At 40.5% G+C, this 21113-nt stretch overlaps 2 protein-coding genes across 2 annotated transcripts in view; one reads left to right on the plus strand and one right to left on the minus strand.

Annotated features, from left to right (window-relative positions):
* Nucleotides 1-271: 271 nt before the first annotated feature.
* On the minus strand, nt 272-5242 carry LOC132996213 (TBC1 domain family member 24-like). Its single transcript, XM_061066547.1, has 12 exons — nt 5037-5242; nt 4611-4816; nt 4236-4497; nt 4031-4147; nt 2772-3188; nt 2443-2682; nt 2088-2243; nt 1196-1259; nt 979-1077; nt 771-842; nt 533-662; nt 272-447 (listed from the first exon to the last, which is right to left on the minus strand). The coding sequence occupies exons 1-12, from the start codon at nt 5240-5242 to the stop codon at nt 272-274; spliced, it is 2145 nt and encodes a 714-aa protein (XP_060922530.1).
* A 2240-nt stretch (nt 5243-7482) lies between these two features.
* Nucleotides 7483-21113, plus strand: part of stx8 (syntaxin 8) — a 39925-nt gene continuing 26294 nt past the window's right edge. Inside the window, exons 1-6 of the mRNA XM_061085815.1 lie at nt 7483-7610; nt 8219-8318; nt 8435-8529; nt 10026-10136; nt 15013-15146; nt 16416-16508. Of these exons, the coding sequence (XP_060941798.1) occupies nt 7594-7610; nt 8219-8318; nt 8435-8529; nt 10026-10136; nt 15013-15146; nt 16416-16508 (550 nt within the window). The 5' untranslated portion in view covers nt 7483-7593. The remainder of the gene's footprint in view (nt 7611-8218; nt 8319-8434; nt 8530-10025; nt 10137-15012; nt 15147-16415; nt 16509-21113) is intronic.

Below are 21113 nucleotides of genomic sequence, written 5' to 3' on the forward strand. Positions count from 1 at the left end.
TTTTGTTTTGGTGCAGTTGCTTTCACTCCTTACACTTTATAATCCCACAAACCATTGTGTATGCAAGCTTGTAAAGCTCAGTTATATTTGCTATACAAATGAACTTGACCTGCAGACATCAAGTCAAGACAAATCTCCCTCCATTGAAATAAATAAAGACAAATACATAAAAAAATCCAGTCCAATGAAAAAGCATCAACAAAAACGTCGAGATGCAAAAGTTACACAGTGACTACTCCCCCTCTCTCTCTTTTTTCTTTTTTTTTTGTTTTTACTGAGAGGGAAAAGAGTGGGAAAAGGAAATAGAGTTCTGGATGCCCCACACTTCCAGGGACTGGATCTTGAAATATCCCTTGCCAAGTGGGATGCTCTTGAATGTGTCACAATGCTCTGTGTATCCTCCCTCTAGGTCTTCCTGCAGGCAGAGAGCATGACCCCCATCGCCACCTAAAAGAAGAAATAAATACATCAGTACGTACAGCTTACAGGCCTATGTGTTCTTTTAGTCTGATAATATCAGCAACTGATATACCAATGATGAGCTTTCTGTCGTTTCCTGCTATGAACATATAGGCTTGTTGTCCCTTAGGTCTCTTTGGCTCTTTAGCAGTCGTGGGCTCCTCTGACGGGGCAGTGAAGGGAATGGTCAGGTAGCTGGGGTCCTGGGGGGTCCCGGCAGGACAGGTCAGATTTGTGGCGGCTGTGGCGTAGGTGGTTGGCAACTTGCCGCTTATGGACACCTGGGAGGGGGTGCTGCTGCTGATGCAAACCTGCTGTGGGGAAGCTCTTCTGGTCATGATGTTGATCATAGCCTGCTGGTAGTGCTCCATGCTGGGACGAAGCTGAAAGAGCAATCACATTTCTATTTGACACTCAGTTTCAGTTTGGAAGGCATTCCAGTGAATCACAGTGAACATACTGTATGAATAAATATGAATATAACACAAAAATTATCTTATTTGAGGGAGTATGTCTCACCGTGAAAACAAAACACTCCCCAGTTCCAAAATATGTAAGTCCCTCATGGTCATGTTTACTTCTTTCTGTCATGTCCGTTGACAGGAAGGCCCCAAAGACCTGTGAAATGAGAAACACGAATATTTTATCACCACATAAATTGTATTATCATCATTATTAGCATCACGGCATTTAAAATGCTAATCTGAGATTAAAGTGTAACAACACGTCACGTTACCTCTTCATCGACAGTTTTGATCATCAACACTGCTGGTTCGTGTCCCTCCACATTTGAGTAGAGTCTGTGTGAGAGAAAACATAATGAATTTATCAGTTTGACAATAGAAATCTGTTGACATGAGGCTTTCACAGACATTTTGGAATCAGTATATATATTTATTTCACAAAATAAATAATAAGGAAAAGATACATTTATGTTTATAATATTTATAATAAAGTTGTTTAACCTGTAAAATATCATGTTTGGAAACAACATCTTAGAAATGATTGTCAACTTATTTATTTATTTAATTAACTACTTAGTTAAATTTTAATTTATTCATTGGTATCAACATTATTTAGACTCCCTAATATTGGCATTGGCTCACAAAAAATCCATGTCAGTCAAGCGCTGTTATTATTAAGAGAGGGTGAAGGTTGAAATTTAAGATCTCAAACAAAAACTGTTTTTTTTTAAGAGTTTATCATTTCTTCAATGCAGCATTTGATTTCTTTAATTTACTACACAGTGTGTAACAAAAGTAATCGATGGCTAAACAGTCATGTAGGAAGTATTGGTTTCAACTTCAGGCAATTGCGAACATATACCTTTGCCACCAGTGAACTGTAAGTCACCTGACATTCTCACTCAAAGCAAACATGTTGACAGTGAAAACACAGCGCCTCTTTCTGTTGCGTAACTAGAGCTGGGAAAGTGCTGCGACAAGGTGTTCAGTGGTTATTGATCCATGGTGACCTGACCTCATTTAAATAAAGTAAGGGATGACAAGATAGAAAGATTTTGACAGTGGAAGAGGCCCCTCAGGTCATTAATCATGTCTGTAACAACAGCTTTTAGTGTCATTGATAGTTTCTCAGTGGGATTATATCATTGAATAAAAGTTACTTACGAGGCGAGACTTCTTCCGTGTTCAGCCGTGCTAAACAGCCTGATGGGACTGAAAAGGGCAAAGCGCTCAGGTATCCAGGCCCAGACGACTCTCATCTCAGTCCCTGTCACAACACTGGAGCTGAAGTTTGAGAAGTCCACTGTCTCCACCGTCTGCCTTTGGGAACATTCAAAATAGTAATGACATGAGAAACTGGGATTCGAATTGGATCTATTTGAACATTTGAATTCATACATAGCTTGTGTGTTTTCACAAATATGCCGTTCATCATTGAAAAGTTCTGCACATTACATCCATTTCATAACAAGATACTCCTCCCTGTGTCTATTCTACATCAGTTTCTGTATGAACCAACCTGTTCTGGTGGATGCTGACACCTTTTTGCATGAGAGAGTCCTTGTTGGCATTGAACAGGAGGTTGAGCTCTCTCCGCGTGGCCATCGGAATCCCGAAGGCCCGCTCTAGAAGCTTCTCCACCGTGCAGTGGCGAGCGACATTCTGCACAAACCTTTTCATGTCCGTTCTGAAGTCCTCCACGTCGGCCACTCGAGACGACACGGACACTTTGTAGAGGCTGAGCAGGGCCAGTGCCACCCTTCAAATTGAAAGATTTTGAAGTTGTGGTTATGTCATGAGGAATCACATTGTTGTCATTATTGTTGTGAAAAAGCCGTAGCTGCAAACCTGTATAGGACCTTGTAGCCTTCCAGGAGGTAGACGTCCAGCACTCTGATGGCGTAGGTGAAGGGAAGGTAAGCAAAAATCCACATGATCCAGTCCGAGTAAAATTCAAAGAGGTTTTGGTGAGAGCTAGCGATGAGCTTACGGATGCCGCGGCAACACCTGTTTGCAAGGTCGCCAAAGGTCATACAGGAGGCGCGGTAGGTGAGGAAGCTCTGGTCGATGTAACGCTTGTTGGGGTCATTGTAAGTGATGAGTCTGGAGACGCTGTAGAAACACTCGGCTTCATCCTGGCTGAAGTGGAGGATGAGGGAGACCAACGCAGGCAGGATGGGGCAAAAGTTCATGTCTGGGAAGTGTTTCCCGAGGCTAAGAAGAATCTTCTTAACAGAGTTCAGCCCAGCTTTGTTCAGACAGTATCTGTAAGGAAAGAGCAAACACAGCAAGTAGATTTTATAACACATATGATATGTAAAATTAATTTTTCACACCCATGTTACCATAAATAGCCTGTCTTTTCCTGACCTGGAAAAGATTATACATGCCTTTGTCTTCTCATGCCTGGAATAGTACAATTGCCAGTGTCTCTTCTCTACAGTTAAATCCAGGATTGATTTTAGGATTCCTTTAATGACTTTTAAAGCTCAGTAAAGACTAGCCCCCAGTTATATTACAGAGCTGCTAACTCCCTTTAAGCTACAAATCCTAATCTCAGATCTTCTAACCAACGCTTTCCTAAATCAAGGCTGGTAAGGGTGGCCGGGGTTTGCCTCTAGTACCCGAGGACCCTGGAAGTCCTCGCATGTGGAGATTAGATTTGCCAACACTATACATACAAAACACATTTTTATATGTAAGCCATTTAATGCCTGATTTTAAATGGTTCTTTGCAAAGCACTTTGTGACCTTGTTTAGATAAGACATTAAGTTTTATTATTATTCGAACATCATATTTTTTATTTTTTGAAGCTCCAATTGCTGAGACTTTAATGTATAAGTATTTGACAAATAAGACAGAGCGCAATAACTGAGCTGTGGCATTTTTACATAATCATTTGATTCTTAAATCCCATAATGGTCACTACACTCTTCTGATCAAAATCTTCCTAAGGGCCCCAGTTATATTGAGAGTTTATGGAATGTTTTTGTAATTGTTGTCACACATCATTGTTTTTTCAGGAACAGTTTTTTATCATCATGTTATAAATGTATTATAGCAACATGTCCAGGATACTTGAACAAATACTATACCAAAAGAGTACCTTGGTATTTCTTCTCCCTCCATGTACTCTGGGACTGGGTGGGGGCTGATCTTCTGTTCTCCAAAGAGCTTCTTGGCCAGATCATAGTAAACATCTCTGTCTGAGGTGATAGCCCTGCTGCAGATTTCACATCAGCCCACAATTAAATGATTTGACGGAAAGGTGACATATTGAATTTATGATGTTCAGTGTGCCTTAACTTTACCTGCAGTTGATGCTGTGAATGATGTGATAGTAAGCCTTGGCCCTCAGTGTGTGCGGCGTGGCCCAGAATCCCTCTCGGCCCATGGTTTTCAGCTGTTGGTGCTCGCTCCTCAGGATCTGCTGGTACCTATGTGCAGCTTCAGGATCGATCTTCTCCCAGTCCACAAACTGTCCATACTTCATTCCCGAGTTGGAACTAATCTCCCAGTTGTCCGACTCGGAGATAGTTATCATCGACACTGACTTGAGATTGCCTTTACTGCCTACACAAGCAAAACATGCATACATACCTTTCATTTGTATTTTTCTAAACACTGTTTGTTTGTGTTTGTGCAATATTAAAATATCACATTAGTATAAAACATTTTTTTAGTACCATTAAGTTCTCCAGAGGGAGACAACTTGTTTTGTTTAGACTTGGACTTTTTGGCACTGACTCGAACACCAGCTCCATCCTTGTCTTTATTCTCCTTTTGATGTAGTTGTAGGGAACTTGCTCTCTGCCTCAGAGGACTGAGCCGGTTGAAGTTCCCCACGTCATTGTTGCTGCTAAGCTCTGGTGTCTCATAACTGTAAAAAGACCTGATGAGCAGTTGATGCAGTGTTAATGATCTCTTCAATAGAACTTATACTCTTTTGTGTCTGTTATTGTTTTGTGCCATGATCTATCTTCCAATTTTGCTCCAACACTTTAACACAAATCCACTCAAATGTATGTAAACAAGCCTGCTGATCCCTGCTCTAATAACTGACGTGATCTGGATTTAAAACTTTATTTATTTATGTAAAAGCAAAAACATACCTGGAGCGAGGTCTTGGACAGGTTTGCTCTGTCTGCGTCTGCTCACCATAGTTCTTGTTTTCCTCTGGGCTGTAATAGGAATGAGATCTTTGCCTGTTTCTGCCCCCTATGATACAGTCCAAGTCTTGGTCAGAGGACGTCTGGACTGAGACCAAATTCCTAGTTCCACAATTGGAGAATTCGGGTGTTCTCGAGATGTCAATCATGTCCGGACTTATTCTTCAAAGAAGAGCAGGTTTGAAGGTAACGCGTCTCCTGGTATCTCTTGCAAAGAGCGAGGATCAGGGCTTTATATAAGCCTGTGGGCTGTGGCCATGTGAGACGAGCAGGGTTTGTTTGTGGTGATTTGAGTCACGGAGAGTGAATAGCGTCTATTTCTGAGAATATGTCAATCCATCTCTAGACGTCAAGCACAGTGAAATCAGGATCCAAAATACAAAAAAAAAAATATCCAGATCACATGACAAAACACAGGCACCTCTTTAAAAAACACATGACGCGAAATGTCCTTTAAATAACCTTGCACTAATAACAATGTTAATAACTGTTTACCCCCTAAATTTTACACAGAGAACATTCACCTGTTTGCCAAACACTGTTTGTTTATGTTTGTGCGATTTTCAAATATCTATTTGTAAATATTAACGCATTGCTTAATACTGTATTTTGAAACTTTTCCTTTTTTTTTTTACAGCAAAATGTATCAAAACATTCATGAATCCAAATAAGGTAGTCGATAAGAGGTGTGCAATCATGTTGTTCTTTCTGTGAACCTGCTGCTGGTGTCTCATTGAAATGCCAACTGAATCTATTCCGAGAAGTCTTCTAAAGCTTATTATTCTACACAACAGATATTTGTTTTGATCCAAACACGACTACTGTTTGGTTGTGAAACATAAAACCTCCACAAGTACTTATCTCATATGTGGGTGTCACATGTAGTCGAGTTGAAAACAAACTCTCAAGCCTCCAGGAGTGGAGGAAGCATACTGTCATTGCTTCAAGTGAATTTACCAGTTTATTTTTATTTTCTGTGTAACCAGCCATGTTGCTCAGAAGCTTTTAAACAAAAGTCCCTTTCTTAAAGGTTGACTTAATTAACACCTTTTCCATTATAAGAAGAGGAAGAGTGGAATGGGGCTGTGTGTGTGCAATGAATAAATGCTCACAGTAAACATACTGCTTGTCTCGACTGCCATGCGTCATGGACCGTCCTGTCGTGGAGTTTGAGTCACCACAGAGATGATTTACATGTCTGCAGATACTGATCAATTCTGTGATAGCATAGGCCTTTCAGTTTAATCACATGTTCAAGTTTATAAAGGCCCATTAAGGTATTAAAAACATTTGTTCCTTTTTTAGCTAAATGTTAGAGGTGCAGTTGTGTGTGACTTGTGAATTTCTTCCATAAAGCGACAATCCCCCCCACTGTTAGTTGGTTGATTTTGTAAAAACTGGACTGATGTGGAAGGATGTGGTATAGGTCAGGGAGGAAGCAATTCAATTTTCGAAACTTATTCCTACTGGTTTGTGCAATTTTCTTCACTTTGATTGAATTTAAGTGTAAGAGTTACTTTGTGTTGGTTTTGAATTCTCTTGCATTTCCATTAACCCCAGTTCTTATATCCCTTTGTGTGTCTAACTGAACAGAGCTTTATTAGTAACTGAAGAGATAGAGTAACCTTCATGGTATGAGAGGGAAAATCCAGTAGTATGTCCTGCTGCTAACGGTGAAATGAAACTCCCTTCTTTTTTTTCACAGCACACACTATGATTCTTGTAAGGCGTCAGAAGACAAGTTTGGAAACTACTGGGTAATTCTCTAACAACAGGTTTTTAAAGCATGTTAAATCCTCCAGTATCTAAAATATAAAAGTAACTTTTAAGTAAGGTAGTAAAGTAGAAAATATTTTTTCTGAAGTGTGTATAAAAAGCAGCATTGAATGACACGGACACATACACACGCGATAATTTGTTCATCTTCTTACGGTGCTTGGTTCCTTACGGGGTCAGCAGGCGGTTTGGCCTAGTGGGTAGAGTGGTGTTGAAGAAATAGACATTTCTTCAACACAAAGTAATTGCAAAATATATTACACCATGTAAATTTAAATTAATTAAATATAAAAAAAGAAAAAAGAAAAATTTAATTAAATTGAATGAAAACATTTTTTAAAAATAACGCAATGGGCTTCTTTTATTTTTCTTTATTATTGTTTTTTTATTTTTATTTTTATTTTTAAATTTAATTTAATTTAATTTTTTTATTTAAATTAATTATTTTTTTTTTTTATATATTTAATTTAATTTAAGGTAGCTTGCAATACAATGTTAGAATACAACTCAATACACTGTACTTTCTGTGGCAGTAAACCAACTAGCACCACTGACAGTAAACAACATTTCTTCTTCTTCTTCAAAAAAGCGCGAGCCTGGAATCAAACGACCCCGTCCTCTTGCCGTAGTGACGTCACACCCAAACAAGCCCCAGTCAGCTGGTGGTTTCTGTCGGATGTTGCGAACCAGCTGGATTCCCTCATCGTAAACCACCTTTATCACAATGTCTCAGGATCTGTGGTACGTGATGAGTTCGACGCCTGTGATACTTTAACTCGACTGTCATATTTGCGACTTAAAAAGACGTCCACAGCCCTGGAAGCTCCTCTTTCTGTAGCCTGTTAGCAAGCAGCAGCTAGCTCTTCCCCATAGACATTCACGCTAACGTTAGCCGAATATAAAGACTTCTAGCTTCATCAAGACATCACACACTCATCTTTGTATGTGTTGAAATGGACCGGGGCAAAGACAAGCTTTTATTTCTTCTCTTTGTGTTCAAACATAGTGACGTTACTAGAGTCGAAGGAGAGTAATGGAGCAATGCTACACCTGTCACATGATGAACATTATCTCTCCGATGCTAAAGGAAGTATTGCTTACCAAAGGGAGCTAGAGGGGATTTACTGCAATAGGTTCAAGATAAAATACATTTCAGCTATTTATAGGTTGGACTATATTAGGAAACGCACATATCTTCCCCTTGCACAAATCCAGAGATTCACTCCTTTGTTTTCTTCATCGCCACATGAATCACCTTCTTGCCTCCTGAGTAGTTATTGTGTTTGCTTGTCCTAAGACAGGGATGGCTCTGTTTTCACGACCCCTCTGGCCCTTTCATTCACTTGTAGGTTACAGAACTACGACGCCACTTGTCGTCTGGCACAGGAAATCGCAGAAAACATTCATGAGCGGAACAGGCAACAGAGAACAGGGGGAAACCCCGCGAAGGTGAGGTGTTTCCTTCGCAGACAAAGTTCAACTGAAAATACCAGTGTCTTTAAATTTCTCCTGAAATAGTCAGGTTTGTCATGAGGCCAGTCAGTGTCAATGTCCTTTCTTTTCAGATCAACATGACGCTACGGGCGTCACTGCAGAAGCTGAAACAGAATATTGCCCAGCTCAAAGAGGGCTTGTTGCGAGCTTCCTCATCTCGACGCATGTATCCTTTTTTCGAAAAAAGTGGTGGAAGTCATGAGACCTTCGCTGCAGTAGAATGGCTTATGTTGCTGAGGAAGTTTTCTGACCGAGTGAAATGACCCCTGAGTTATTTAAGTCACAGCCATGATAAACGTTGGTTGAATTCGTTAAATGATAAGGACAGGAGCTTCAATGCCTCATATCTTATAACTATTAGCACAACATACACTGGATCATCCTTAATGAGAGCAAAAGAGAACATTCATTTAAGATTTAAGGGAACGCATTACTGTAGGGCTGCTCAATTAATCGAAATTTAGGCAGATCATGGGGCAAATGGGGACATTTAATGAGAGGAAATTTCAAAGTTCTCAGTTACAAAGTGTTTTTATGGAGATTGTTAATGTTGCCATCATTGAGCGTTTGAATAACCGGGCAGCGATATCCTGGTTTCACGAAGGAATAAGACACGCAGCCGTAATCGGTGTTTACCAGAACCGGAAGTGACTGGTACTTCCGGTTAGTCGTTTAAAAAAATAAAAATAAAGCATAGACTTCAGAATAAGGGCACATTAATAATCGTTTGAATAATCGTGATTTCGTTTTTGTACCAAATAATCGTGATTATGATTTTTTCCATAATCGAGCAGCCCTCCACTACTGTACTTTCACCAGGGCAGACCCACGTAACTAATAGTCCAACTATACTTGTGACATGACTCCAAAACTGATGAATGTGGCCGAGCTTTCCACAAATATATACATATATAGATTTATTCTCATGTAATCAGTTGAAAAACAAGCATATTTAGTTTCTTGTTCCACATTACCATAACAACATAAAGAGGCTACATAAATATTGTGTCACTCTCACAATCCACATATTGTGGAATGGACACAAACATTCACTATCTAACAAATGTCGTAGAAAGGTAAAAACCACCCATGCCAGGAGACTCAGTATACTTATGTTTGAATATAGTTTCATACAGTTTTCAAATAAGTACTTGTTTTTTTTTGTAATTCTTATTTTAAAGACTTGATCAACTTGTTTATTTCTTTAGTTTTATTATATTATTTCAACATCTTAATCCTGTTTGGTTGTTTTTGTTTATGATTTTATTGTCAACATTTTTTAATTTCCAGGTATGTAATTAATGGTAAATGTTCCCTGTGGACAACTCGGGAGGTGTGATTCTGTTTTGGCCAGTCAACCTTGACCTTTAATTTTAGGCCTACAGCATTGTTATAGATAAACTGATTTTAAGACAAAGAGTGTAAAAGAGATTGCATTAGCTCCTCAGTTGTCCTCTCCTAGATTCTCTGACTTTTCAACTGCAGACCATCATCACACGTTGGGATGGAGGTTTCTCTCACTTGCAGTAGCAGTTGTATTCCTATAGAGTGCATCAGAGTGTTTTAGAACATGTCTACACCCCAACACCTGAACAGTTTCCTCTCAGGAAGGATTTGTAAGTGATGTTGACCCTTTGCATGACCTTAACACGACCTCTTCAGAATGCAGTCTGAAGCTGACAGGAGGCAGAACCTCATCGATGACCTGCTCACCAGAGAGAAGCAGGTCAATGCCACCTTCAAGGGAGACATCGCAGAGCCAGAACCTTCCAGGTATTTCAATATAGGCTAGGGCTGCCACTAACGACTATTTTTCTATCGATTAATCGAACGACTATTTTATCGATTAGTCGATTAATCTAAACGACTAATTTTCCTCCAAAAAAATCAAATTGACCATTTCATTTCAGTTAATTTTACAAACTGTATGTCATCGTATAATGTAGCACAAAACAAAATGTAAACAAAGGCTCAAATATTAAAGTGCAAAACTGTAGGTTTAAACTAGCAACTCCAACGTGATAAAAATAAATAAAAAAGAGGGCTTATAAGTTAAGTCAGCAGTGCAACTCAAAAAGATATCAAAGTTTCTATTTAACCCCTTATCAAAATAAAAAAGTTAGGTCTGCATATTAAACAAAGTGCAACATGTTTAGAGTATAAGAAACAATGGTGTCCAGCTCAAAATCAAACTCAAACGTTAGTTAGACATGTTTGTTGTAATGTAAGAATGTCAGCATGTCCACATGTTCTGGACTCAGTCTAGCGGGCCCCCCCGCGGGCGCCGTAGCTGAGGTGACGCGATTAGGACCCGACCCGCGCCGGGCCGCCGTCCGCACCTGCGACGGACACCGCCCCGCGGTCCGAGAAAAAGGAAGCCCCCGCACCAGCGACGCCGTGAGGCGCCGTGGACGAGGACCCCCCCAAAAAAAAAAAAAAAACAACTTGAGGCGGGCCGCACACCGAGCCTCCGGCTGCGTGGAGGGGAGTGCGCCGGGGTGACTGCTGCCCCAGCCGCGGCATGCATAGTCTATGGCGGCATGTGCCCAGCGGTTTAAAAAAAAAAATGCGTCGACGCATTTTATACGCGTCGACGCATTTTCAGCGTCGACGTAATCGATGACGTCGACGAATCGCGGCAGCCCTAATATAGGCAGAACATTTTATCTTAAATTAGTGGAACAACCAGTATGTACACATCTCACAAAGTATGATCTGCTGTTATGATTCAGATTGCACCAAGGACTATATTTCTTCATTTAAACAGTTTGAAAAGTTTAAATCTCAACATTATTATCAATGTAGCACTTGACTTCAATTCATACTAATAGTTCGCAGTCTGGATTTGTGCGCATAGATGTTTGTCAAAAAAAGCAATGGGCTTTAATGATGCTTTTTTGGGTTCAATAAACTCCTGGAATATTTGCCCCTATATGTCACTGTTGAACAGTATTCCCTGTCTGAGATTTTTAAAATTTTAAATCTAGCACTGATTGCCCAATTAAAAATAATGAATCCTCAGTCTCTTGTCTATCTCCTTGACCAGAAAGGTCATAGGCTTTGTTTTCTGCCAGTGTTCACTAACTTCGTGTGAAAGTCTTTGCACATCCGGTCTGACCCATGTGCCATGACCTCTCCCTGTGCTATCACTTGGAAGGAAGTCTGTCTGTCTGCCATTTTGACAAGGCGCTTTACTTCATAGCTAATTCTTCATGAAGAGATTTGTTCGCTTTGCACTGTTGATCACACATTGGGCCCCTACACACCCAACACACACACACACACACACTCACATGCACAAGCACGTGTGCATATTAATGTCAATGTAAATTACTCATGTTGTGGGGAGTCTGTACTTAAATGTTCCAAATGGAGACATATTGTTTGACACAACTTTGGACTTAGGCTAGCTTGAGTTATAGTTGGGTTAAGGCAAGTCATAGTCATAGTTAAGGCCAGAGTTAGTCTCCTGGAAATAAATATAACTCAACATAATGTTTTCTGAAGTCATGGAGACATGACTCTTTGTATGTGTGCTAATGAACAGGGATGGAAGGAGTGATTTTACAGTTAATAACTCTTCAATGAGCATTTATTCTATAGAACATGTTGACCAATGGCTGTATATAAAGAAGGACGACGTGTCTCCACTTCCTTCCACTGTATACAAACAAAGCCAAAATGTCTTGGATACGGGTGCTGCCATTTTTAGTCGGTGCACTAATGATCATGAAATGGAGCCACAGTATTAAGGTGCCACTGCTGCACACGTCTTTCAATCATGACTTCTCAGCCCCTTTTTATTGCATCAAATAACAAATAAAAAATCAAACATATAAAGAATAAACACTTGTCCGTACATCAATGTGATAAGAAGGAACTATAATGACACGTGTATTACACGTGCAATAATGGCCCTTGTCCAAACTGATAACTTGGAGGAGGCATGGTTTATGACCTTAACCGCAGCCGCCTGATGGGGATTGAGATATTTTGGCTTCACTTTTGGGATCTGTCATGTCATCCATCTTTATATACAGTCATTGTAATAGATGTGACCAAGGTGCTGGATGCCACAACTGTAACCCTCCTCATCATATGTGTTTTGGTAACAGCTTTAAAGAACCTCTGGACTGACAGTCATTACTTTGTGTGTGGTTTGACCTTGAGCTGGATAGGTGATATTTGTTTAGACGGCAAGAGGAAATTATGTCATGAATTTTTTTTATCTCACTCAAGCTTCTTATGTCTGTTTCGTTACAAAAAAAACCTGCTTCATGGCCATAGATTGTTTTTTAGGCAGTAACTGAAATGATAGTAGAACTAGACCAAGCGGTCTTATCCGATCAGCCGAGTGTAGTGCATCACTTTCATTGAGGCCTTGGAACGAGACTTGGTTTTGGCATTGATCTGCTTAGCTGTGTTTTGCTTTGACTTTCATCTTTTTACAGACCACACACCCGTTTACATAAAAGGCTCTGTACAAAGAAAAACAATCTCAGATGATATCTGCTAATAAATTAGCTTGGCACACTGTAATTATGTTGTCGTACGGTTTTTAGTTTGCTCATTGTGACCTAAGTTTAATATTGCTATGTGGTGGGTAATTTAGATTTGTGGGTAGGACCCATTCCCACTGTGTGGTCTTTGTGTGCTCTGTTTTTGACAGAATGTGTGAGGGGGATGGATTGGCCATGCTTGGATAGTCTAAGCTGCTCTCTTATTTTGTGAGCATTTTCAGTCGAGGAGGTAGCAGAGGGGACTTTAATCTAACCTGAAAACAATGTGTTCTAAGCATCTCCATTTCAGATTAAGTAAAATGAACATGGCGCCTATAGTTTAAGGCTCCGTTCACCCTGTCGCTCCTCTGACCAACCTTTCCTCAGTTATTCACTAATTTATCCTTTGTATTCAATTGCAGTGAAACTAGTTGTAATTAGTTAAATCTCGCCTGTCCAAGTCACTCAGTCAGGACCCGGCTGCTCAGGCTCCGGTGGCGGCAGTCTAGTGCTTTGTGGCTGCCAAGAGATGTGCCTGACTGGTTTTGGCACTCCCCACTCATTGGTTAATTGGATCTTCACACACTGGGAACTTGCATCGAGGAAGTGGAGGCCTGGCACACAGCGTCATAGTAATCAAACATGTCAGAGAGATTACATCGAACGCCTTGTTTCACCTACTCCTCTGACGGTATCAGGCTCAGCCAGCTTTGTGCATGTATCACAATGCTTTACTGACCACTTCAAAAGCAGCGTGAAGTAGTATTCACACTGTGAGATGCAGGAGTTGGGCTGAGCTAAAAGCTGTATCATGCAAAAAAAGACAGGAGCTAAGCAAAAGAACAACATTCAAAAGCTTTTAGGTTTTCAATTTGAAGTAGTGTGTTTATATCATTGATCTATGCAAGCTGGATATTGATACTCAAGCAACCTACTTAAAGTAGTGTTATTTAATGTTATTTTAGGGTTGCAGGTTTACATGTTCTCCTGTGTTATCTATACTGCTGCTTCCTTCCACAGTCCAAGGACAGGCAGGTTAGATTAACTGGTGACTTCAAATTGGCTGTAGGCAGTAGGTGATTAGTTCATTCCTACCAGGGGGGTGGGAGTAGTTCCCGTAGATACAGATTGGAGCTGGTGGGTTGGGGGTGGGGGGCTGCTGAATCCTGACTGCCTGCTGAATAGTAAAATCTTTATAGATGGCCACCAACCACCGGCCACTGCTGCGGGTAGGACTTCTCTCGGTGCTGCCGCTGTGCAGTCTGACTTTGACAGACACAGATTTCCTCCCCTCAACCCTCTATAACCATTTAAGTGGTAAAATTAATGGATGAATAAATTGATAATTATTTCGATAGTCACTGATAAGACTTCTGCGGCTCTGGTCACTTTTCCTCCCCTTCCCTCTCAGCAGACATTGGTTAGATCCAGCCCTACACAGAAACCCTGAACCCATCACTGCCAGGGAGCCGCAGGAGGGGGTCAGAAGCACAGCTTTAAGCTATTAGGAGAAGAATAGTTTTCAAACCACACAGCAGTGATTAGCACTTCACAGCGCAGAGCAGAGAGTTCTCTGGTCTGTCACTTCGTCAGAGCGAAACCTCCCCAGCAGCCCACATTCCTGTGACAGATTTACATCCACTGTTTACACCCGGCGCTAGCTAACCTGGTAACTTTCAATCATTCAGAAACTTAAAAGACAAAATGAGCAAATAAATAGTTTGCCTGTGATCTGAAGGCTTTTGTTGATATAAAAGAGTGCAATATTGAAAAAGGGAACACGCTCCATACAGATGTGTTTGCTGTATGAGTTACACAGATGTGTATTTTACCCCAATTGCAGCCAGACACATTGACTGTGTTTACTTCCACAGCCAAATCTAACTGATGCGTGATGAGTGTTTTAGACTTGTGCATTGGAACGGTGATTGACAGACAAAGAGAGCAGTTTTTTTACATCTTCTATCAGCTGCGGTGCACTGTTGGGTGATTTGTCTTTGAAACTTTAACAGCATCTGCTCTGCTTTTTAAGTAGGAATAATAATTTCATGCTCTCCAATATTAATTTTAGTCTGTACTTTTGAAAAAATACTTGATGAGCTGTGGGAAACATTTGTGAAACAAAGTCTTGATATGATGATGTTCCGCAGGTCAACATTGATGGCTGGAGGTGCAGGAGCGAGTGGGGGGGTTACAGCCAATCCCTGGCTGGTCAACGAATCAGAAGAGACCAGAGGGCTGTCGTTTGGGGAAATCAAACATCATCAACAACGAATCATTGAAGGTAATGACAAATTGTTTCATACCAGCCAAAATTGATAATATTTTCTGAAATAATCAACATTAAACAGCAAATATGGCAACCATCTATAGCTCTAACATTATCCTGCATCAGGGGGGTAATATTTGTATCCCATATGTGCCCTTAAATAGCATGTATGTCATCAATATACACAGCATGAAAGCCCTATCATAAATTAATGTAACAGATAGAGAGCATATCACCTTTTAGGGCACATATTCAAACCCTTTTATTGGACGTACCACGGACTGTCACAGTTGCCCCATAAGATTACATCATAGCCAATGCCGCTGTGTAGCAGAAGCCAGAAGTGTTTTAGTTTTATCACTACCACTCATTTACACACCCACATTTATAAACATAGGGCCCAAGTTGAAAAATACTCAACCTTAAAGACAGATGATGTAAAATAAACCCCAGAGGAGGAGTTGATAAGCTACAACAGATATAAATAGTGTATTGTACACCAGACATGAACTCAGCTGTATTGGCTTTGCAGATCTGTGCTAACATATAAAATGTGATCATCTCGAAGACATACCGTAAGCCCTTGTCTACTTTTTCCTTTTTCTCATGCTCTGACATGAGTTGAACATCCAGACGTTAGTTCACCTATCTCCATGTGACACTTCATTACTATGTCTCCGCAATGACTCTGGTTACTGTCGGTTTGGGATCAGAGATTCCTGTCAAGACAGTGAAACTGAACCACACTGATTTTGAGTCCCCTGTGGGATTTCTGGGGGAGTTGGGTAATGGTGAATGCCCGAACTTGTGGTCGTGAAAAGATCCTGTGGTAGAGAGTGTGTCAAACTTGGAAACCTACAGACAGAGGCCGCAGCTTTTCTTTTCTCTCCTCTCCTGTTTTTCCTCTCCACCTTGGTCTACCACAGTTATAATAACAGGAGTAAGTCTGAGTGGGGTGAAGTACTGAATGACTCACATGTGGCACTGAGCTGGACCCCAACAGCCTGTCATCCCTATTTCCTAAGTAGCTGCTTCATTATATCACCAGCAGAGTATGCTGTAATTGCTCCCTTCTTGTAGTTGAATAAAAATGAAGAAGGATTGCAGCATTACTTGCTACTAAATCACGAACTGATTCTTGTGCAAATACGTCTTTTGGTAGTAACGTTGACTATTTTCCTTGAATATTTTTCTCGGTGTTATTTTCTGGCACTACATTATTTCTGTCTCTGTGTCCAATTCAAACGTGTGATTTCAAAAATACATTTTTCCCTCTCTTCTCAGCCCAGGATGCAGGCCTGGATGCACTAGCAGCTGTCATCAGTCGACAGAAGATAATGGGCCGGGAGATTGGCAATGAGCTGGAGGAACAGAATGGTAAAGTTTTAATGTGCATGTGTGTCTGAACATATCGGTCAAAAACATTCCAGACCCATTACATGCGGTAGTGTGAAAGCAATCAGACGTTTTTGTACTGCAATGGAACGACTTGCCTCATGTAACTTTGCTGAACAGTGATACACCCTCAAACCACTGACACACACAGATACACACACAGACACACACACACACATACACTCACACACACATACACACACACACACACACACACACACACACACACACACACACACACACACACACACACACACACACACACACACACACACACACACACACACACACACACACACACACACACACACAAATTACCATTACTAGAGCAAGTGACCTCATATTTCTGTCACGACCATGTCCAGTACCAATGATCCTTTCTCATACTTCCCACAAAGTGATACTTCATGCTTCTAAAATCATTGAATTTTGCAGTTAGAGTTTTGGGTTCTGGAAACCGAATCTTCTCGGGGCTAATGGCGTTGTGACTTATTTCTGGCTAAATGCTTCTCACTCGTCCATTAATAGCCTCCATCACAGATACTGTACAAAGTGCTACACAGAACGGCGTGCATCACTCCAGACGGTTTTCCTGCTCAAAAAGCTGCGACCTGAGATGTTACGCTTGTGTACGATCATTCGTCAACCGTTGAACAATTAGATCCTTTAATGCATCGCTCTCAGAAGATTCTAGCAGTGTATCACACGTGTATCATCACATATCCACCCGGCACACAATGTGGGGAATATAGTGATCAATGAAGCTTGAAATCATTTGAAACTTCTTATTTATGGTGATCAGATAGTGAACTAGCTCTTTTTTGATGTTATGGGTTTCCTGAGAGAATCATTACAACCTCCAGCAACAAATCCTCTGCACTTTCAACCTTTGTGGGTACCAGGTTGTCTTGGACTTTTGTTTGATTTAATCGCAATGTGATTAAGTGAGGTCAGAACATGCATTCGTCAAATCAGCTTCCCCTCTGACAAGCAGGGAGAAAAAGTGACACCTTCACTGAGGCCGGACGTGTCACAGGAGATAGAAAGTCATAGGAAATAACATTCTGGCAATAATCCTGACAAAGGGGCAGAACATGAATTGTCCCATGTTCTATCCTTCCATCAAGTTTCGTAGAAATCTGTTTTGTAGTTTGAACATAATTCTGGCGAAAAACAAACAAGCCAACCGACAAATAAATAGATAGGGGTATAAACATAACTTCCTTGCTAGAGGCCAAAGAAGTGTTGAGGCTGACAGAGGACTTGTTATGGTTTCACACAGACTTCAGAAGGAGGGGCTAGACTCTACACTTGATATTTCTCCTTCCATGGTCAGTCAACTTCAACCCAGAATACACAGCTCAGAGCTTCAGTCATGAGTGGGCCAATTAAATCTGCTATTCTGAGTGAAACAGCAACAAAGTTATACATTTCAAAGGCGGGATTATTAAAGTTAAAATGGTTTTGTTGGCTTCGAAACCTCATCTGGATTTTCTCATATACCGGTTATTGTCTGTTTCTATGCTGGCGACCAGCCTCCAGTCGGGAGAAGAAGGTGTTGCACTCTCTTGTAATATCCTGTCTGAGCGTTTGTACCCAACCAAGTCCAGAGGTTGTATAACGGAGTGATCTCGCCGTGGAAACAGACGACCTTCCCCTTCTGCTGGGAAAGGATGGCAGATGTTTGATTTTGGTTGACGCCAAGTGGAGAATCGAGGAGAAAGTGAAGAAAGCTGATTGTTTTAGCCCGCTCTCCTGTTACTGTATTGAACTGGAGACGGATCATTGCTCTAATGCTCCGACCGGCGTGTTTTTCTTCTTGTTTTTTCAGCTTGATGTCAGTGTTTCCAATAATAAGAACCTGAGTGGGTGATGGGAGAACTGTAACTGAGAGTTAGCCCAGCCTCGCTGCAAGTAAGCAAGAAGGGAAATGATTTTGGCCCTGTCTGTCACTACTCCTCAACTCTTTAGAATAAATCTGATGAGAACTCAACACTTTATCTCTATAGTGGACTAAAACTAAATCTATGCCACCTGTTGTGATTGTAATCGGCTCTATAATTCAAAATCTACAATTCATGGGCCGACTGACACCAGGTCATAAATAACAGGGCGAACAGGGCTCTGGCCTTCCACAGCTCGTCTTTATCTCCCTCTCTTATCTCGTGCCGTTTTTTATTCTCTGCCTTTCTTCATCAGTCCTTGTTTTTGGAATATCTTTCCTCTTTATTTCTTATTCTGTCCCTATCTATAACCTGTTGTTGAGTTGAGCTTTTAATCAACTCTCAAATTGGTCTTGTTACTCTTTATAGGGGCCAATCAGGAATTTATTGGATAAGAATTACAAAAAAGTATTTTCGATATCATTATGAAGAATGGTAGTATTTTTTTGTATATTTCTATATCAGACTATATTTTTTTAGAGTCTGTTTGTCAGGTGAATGCTATCCTGCCAATTTTTTTTTTCTTTACAATCCTAAAAATAGTTTGTTGCTTCAGCTCTGCAATTTCACAGATTTTTTCCCACTTTGTAAAATCACATGCCTCAAACACGCTGATAGAACATATTGATTCTTAATATACACTTCAGTGAATTACAAATACTTTTACTAAGCCAGTTGTTTTTAATACAAAATAAGACTTTGTGTTATATACGGTTCGATCTTAGTAGGGTCTGCTGCTCTATACACCCAGAAGGTCACCTATGTTCTCTTTTTATTAGTTAATCCAGTTTTTGTGTTTTAAGTTATTGGAGGATATAGTTCAATGAATTGTTGTTCTCTGATGATTATTGCTTCATACAGCTTTGTATGTGCTTTGTTTCTTACTTGTATTCAATGTCAAAATCTACAAAGAAAAAATAGGACACTAATGTTTTTCTGAGAGTCAGGGTAAAGTTATTAGTTATAAAGCTGGAAAAAATGTTCTTTGCTGACCTTGACAGTTGATGCGTAACCTTGGCGTCCGTCCGCTTTCCGTCTTGCGGGGTTCCTTTTTCCCCCCCGATCACTGTTCTGTAGCGGTGTTTTCCTATAAATAGTTTAAGCTCTTTGTAGTTTGGCTGCTCAAGTGGAGCTCATGACCCAAGTGCAGTGGAGGTTGCAGTCATTTCCTTTTTCGGGAGACAATTCCGGCTGAGGTCAGCGAGGAAGATGACCCTTTTCAGAGGTTTAGAGACGAACCCAAAGCCCCCAGTCACTCCCCTCTCAATCTGAACTGCATCACAATGGACTGAAATGTAGAAATAAGTAAGTAGACCTGGGTTTGTAGTATCCTTCCAATCCTACTTGCCAGCAAAAACAAATTCCACCATTATGGTTAAAATTAGCTCGACAATGTTCTGTCATCAGGTTTTTTATAATTCTTACATTATGGTCCCAGAGATTAGTATATTTTCCTTTCCACATTAAATGTTGCAGAAAATACTCCAGCACATTCCGACTGAAATGACTTGTATCTGCAGTTTGCCCCCCCCCCACCATGAAAAGTTAACATTATTTCACTTTATTGCTGTTAATATTATCTCAGGTTAGAACATGACATCAGTCCATGTCTCGTACTTGTGGGCGTCTAGCTTGTTAAAACTGCTTCTTTTGAAAGAGGCAGCAAGAGTTTGAGGCAGATTTTTAAGAGCTTCATCTGAATTGTTGTTGACTTGTGGAATTCTTGGCTGATGTCCCGTCCTTCCTCCAAGTTTGGTGGAAATCTTTCGAGCCGATTTAGCATAATCCTGCTGATAAACAAACAGACAATGGTCAAAACACAACAGCCTTTGTAGAGATAAATATAGCATAAATCAGTTTTGTATATCGATGTTCTCACAACCTCATCAGGTGAGATGTGCTCAAGGTGAGATCAATAGAATAAATAAAGTTCGGCAGGAGTTTCTGGATGAACTAAATGAGCTCCTCAGACCTCATTAACAAATCAAATTACTTAAGACCATTCATTCCATGTACTTGTCTCCACAGCCAGACCTCTGACAGCTCTAGCAGATGTGGTCTCAGGTGAACTAACACAACTGCGGCCTTTTCCATGTCCTGACCTCTTTTTTCCTATACTTGATCAAAATACTTCTGGCTGCTTGGTATTTCTCCAATCTCCACGGAGAACACAGTCACAGCCACATAATTTGTATATCCGCGACTGGAGAGAAACAGACCTTCTTTGGGAGATTTGAAACGAGGGTCTGGAACAAATTTTAGATGGATCCAAGAGATGTTTTCATTTAGGGACTGCAACAGGTCTGACCACATGTGCACTCTGGTGTTGTCTGAGACTTGGAGCTCAGAAAAGTGGATCTCTGTTTTTGGTGTGACATTGAATAACGATAATACATTTTATTTCACGGTGCCTTTCACCCAAACACATTGTACAATGCATCATATGTAAAAACATGAACAACAAAAGTTGCACCAAAGGCTCAAATCAATTCATATGTTTACCTCCATATTATCTATTGTAATACTACAGCATGAGTGAAAAATACTGTGTATAAAGGAAAGTCTGATTTTTTTTCTTCGTAGTTGTCATTTGTGTTGTTCCATTCTTTTGCTCTTTAGGGATTTAACGTGTCATCCATGCACC

The sequence above is a fragment of the Limanda limanda genome, chromosome 2 (genome assembly GCF_963576545.1).
Source record: "Limanda limanda chromosome 2, fLimLim1.1, whole genome shotgun sequence".
In the NCBI taxonomy this organism is placed as follows: Eukaryota; Metazoa; Chordata; class Actinopteri; order Pleuronectiformes; family Pleuronectidae; genus Limanda; species Limanda limanda.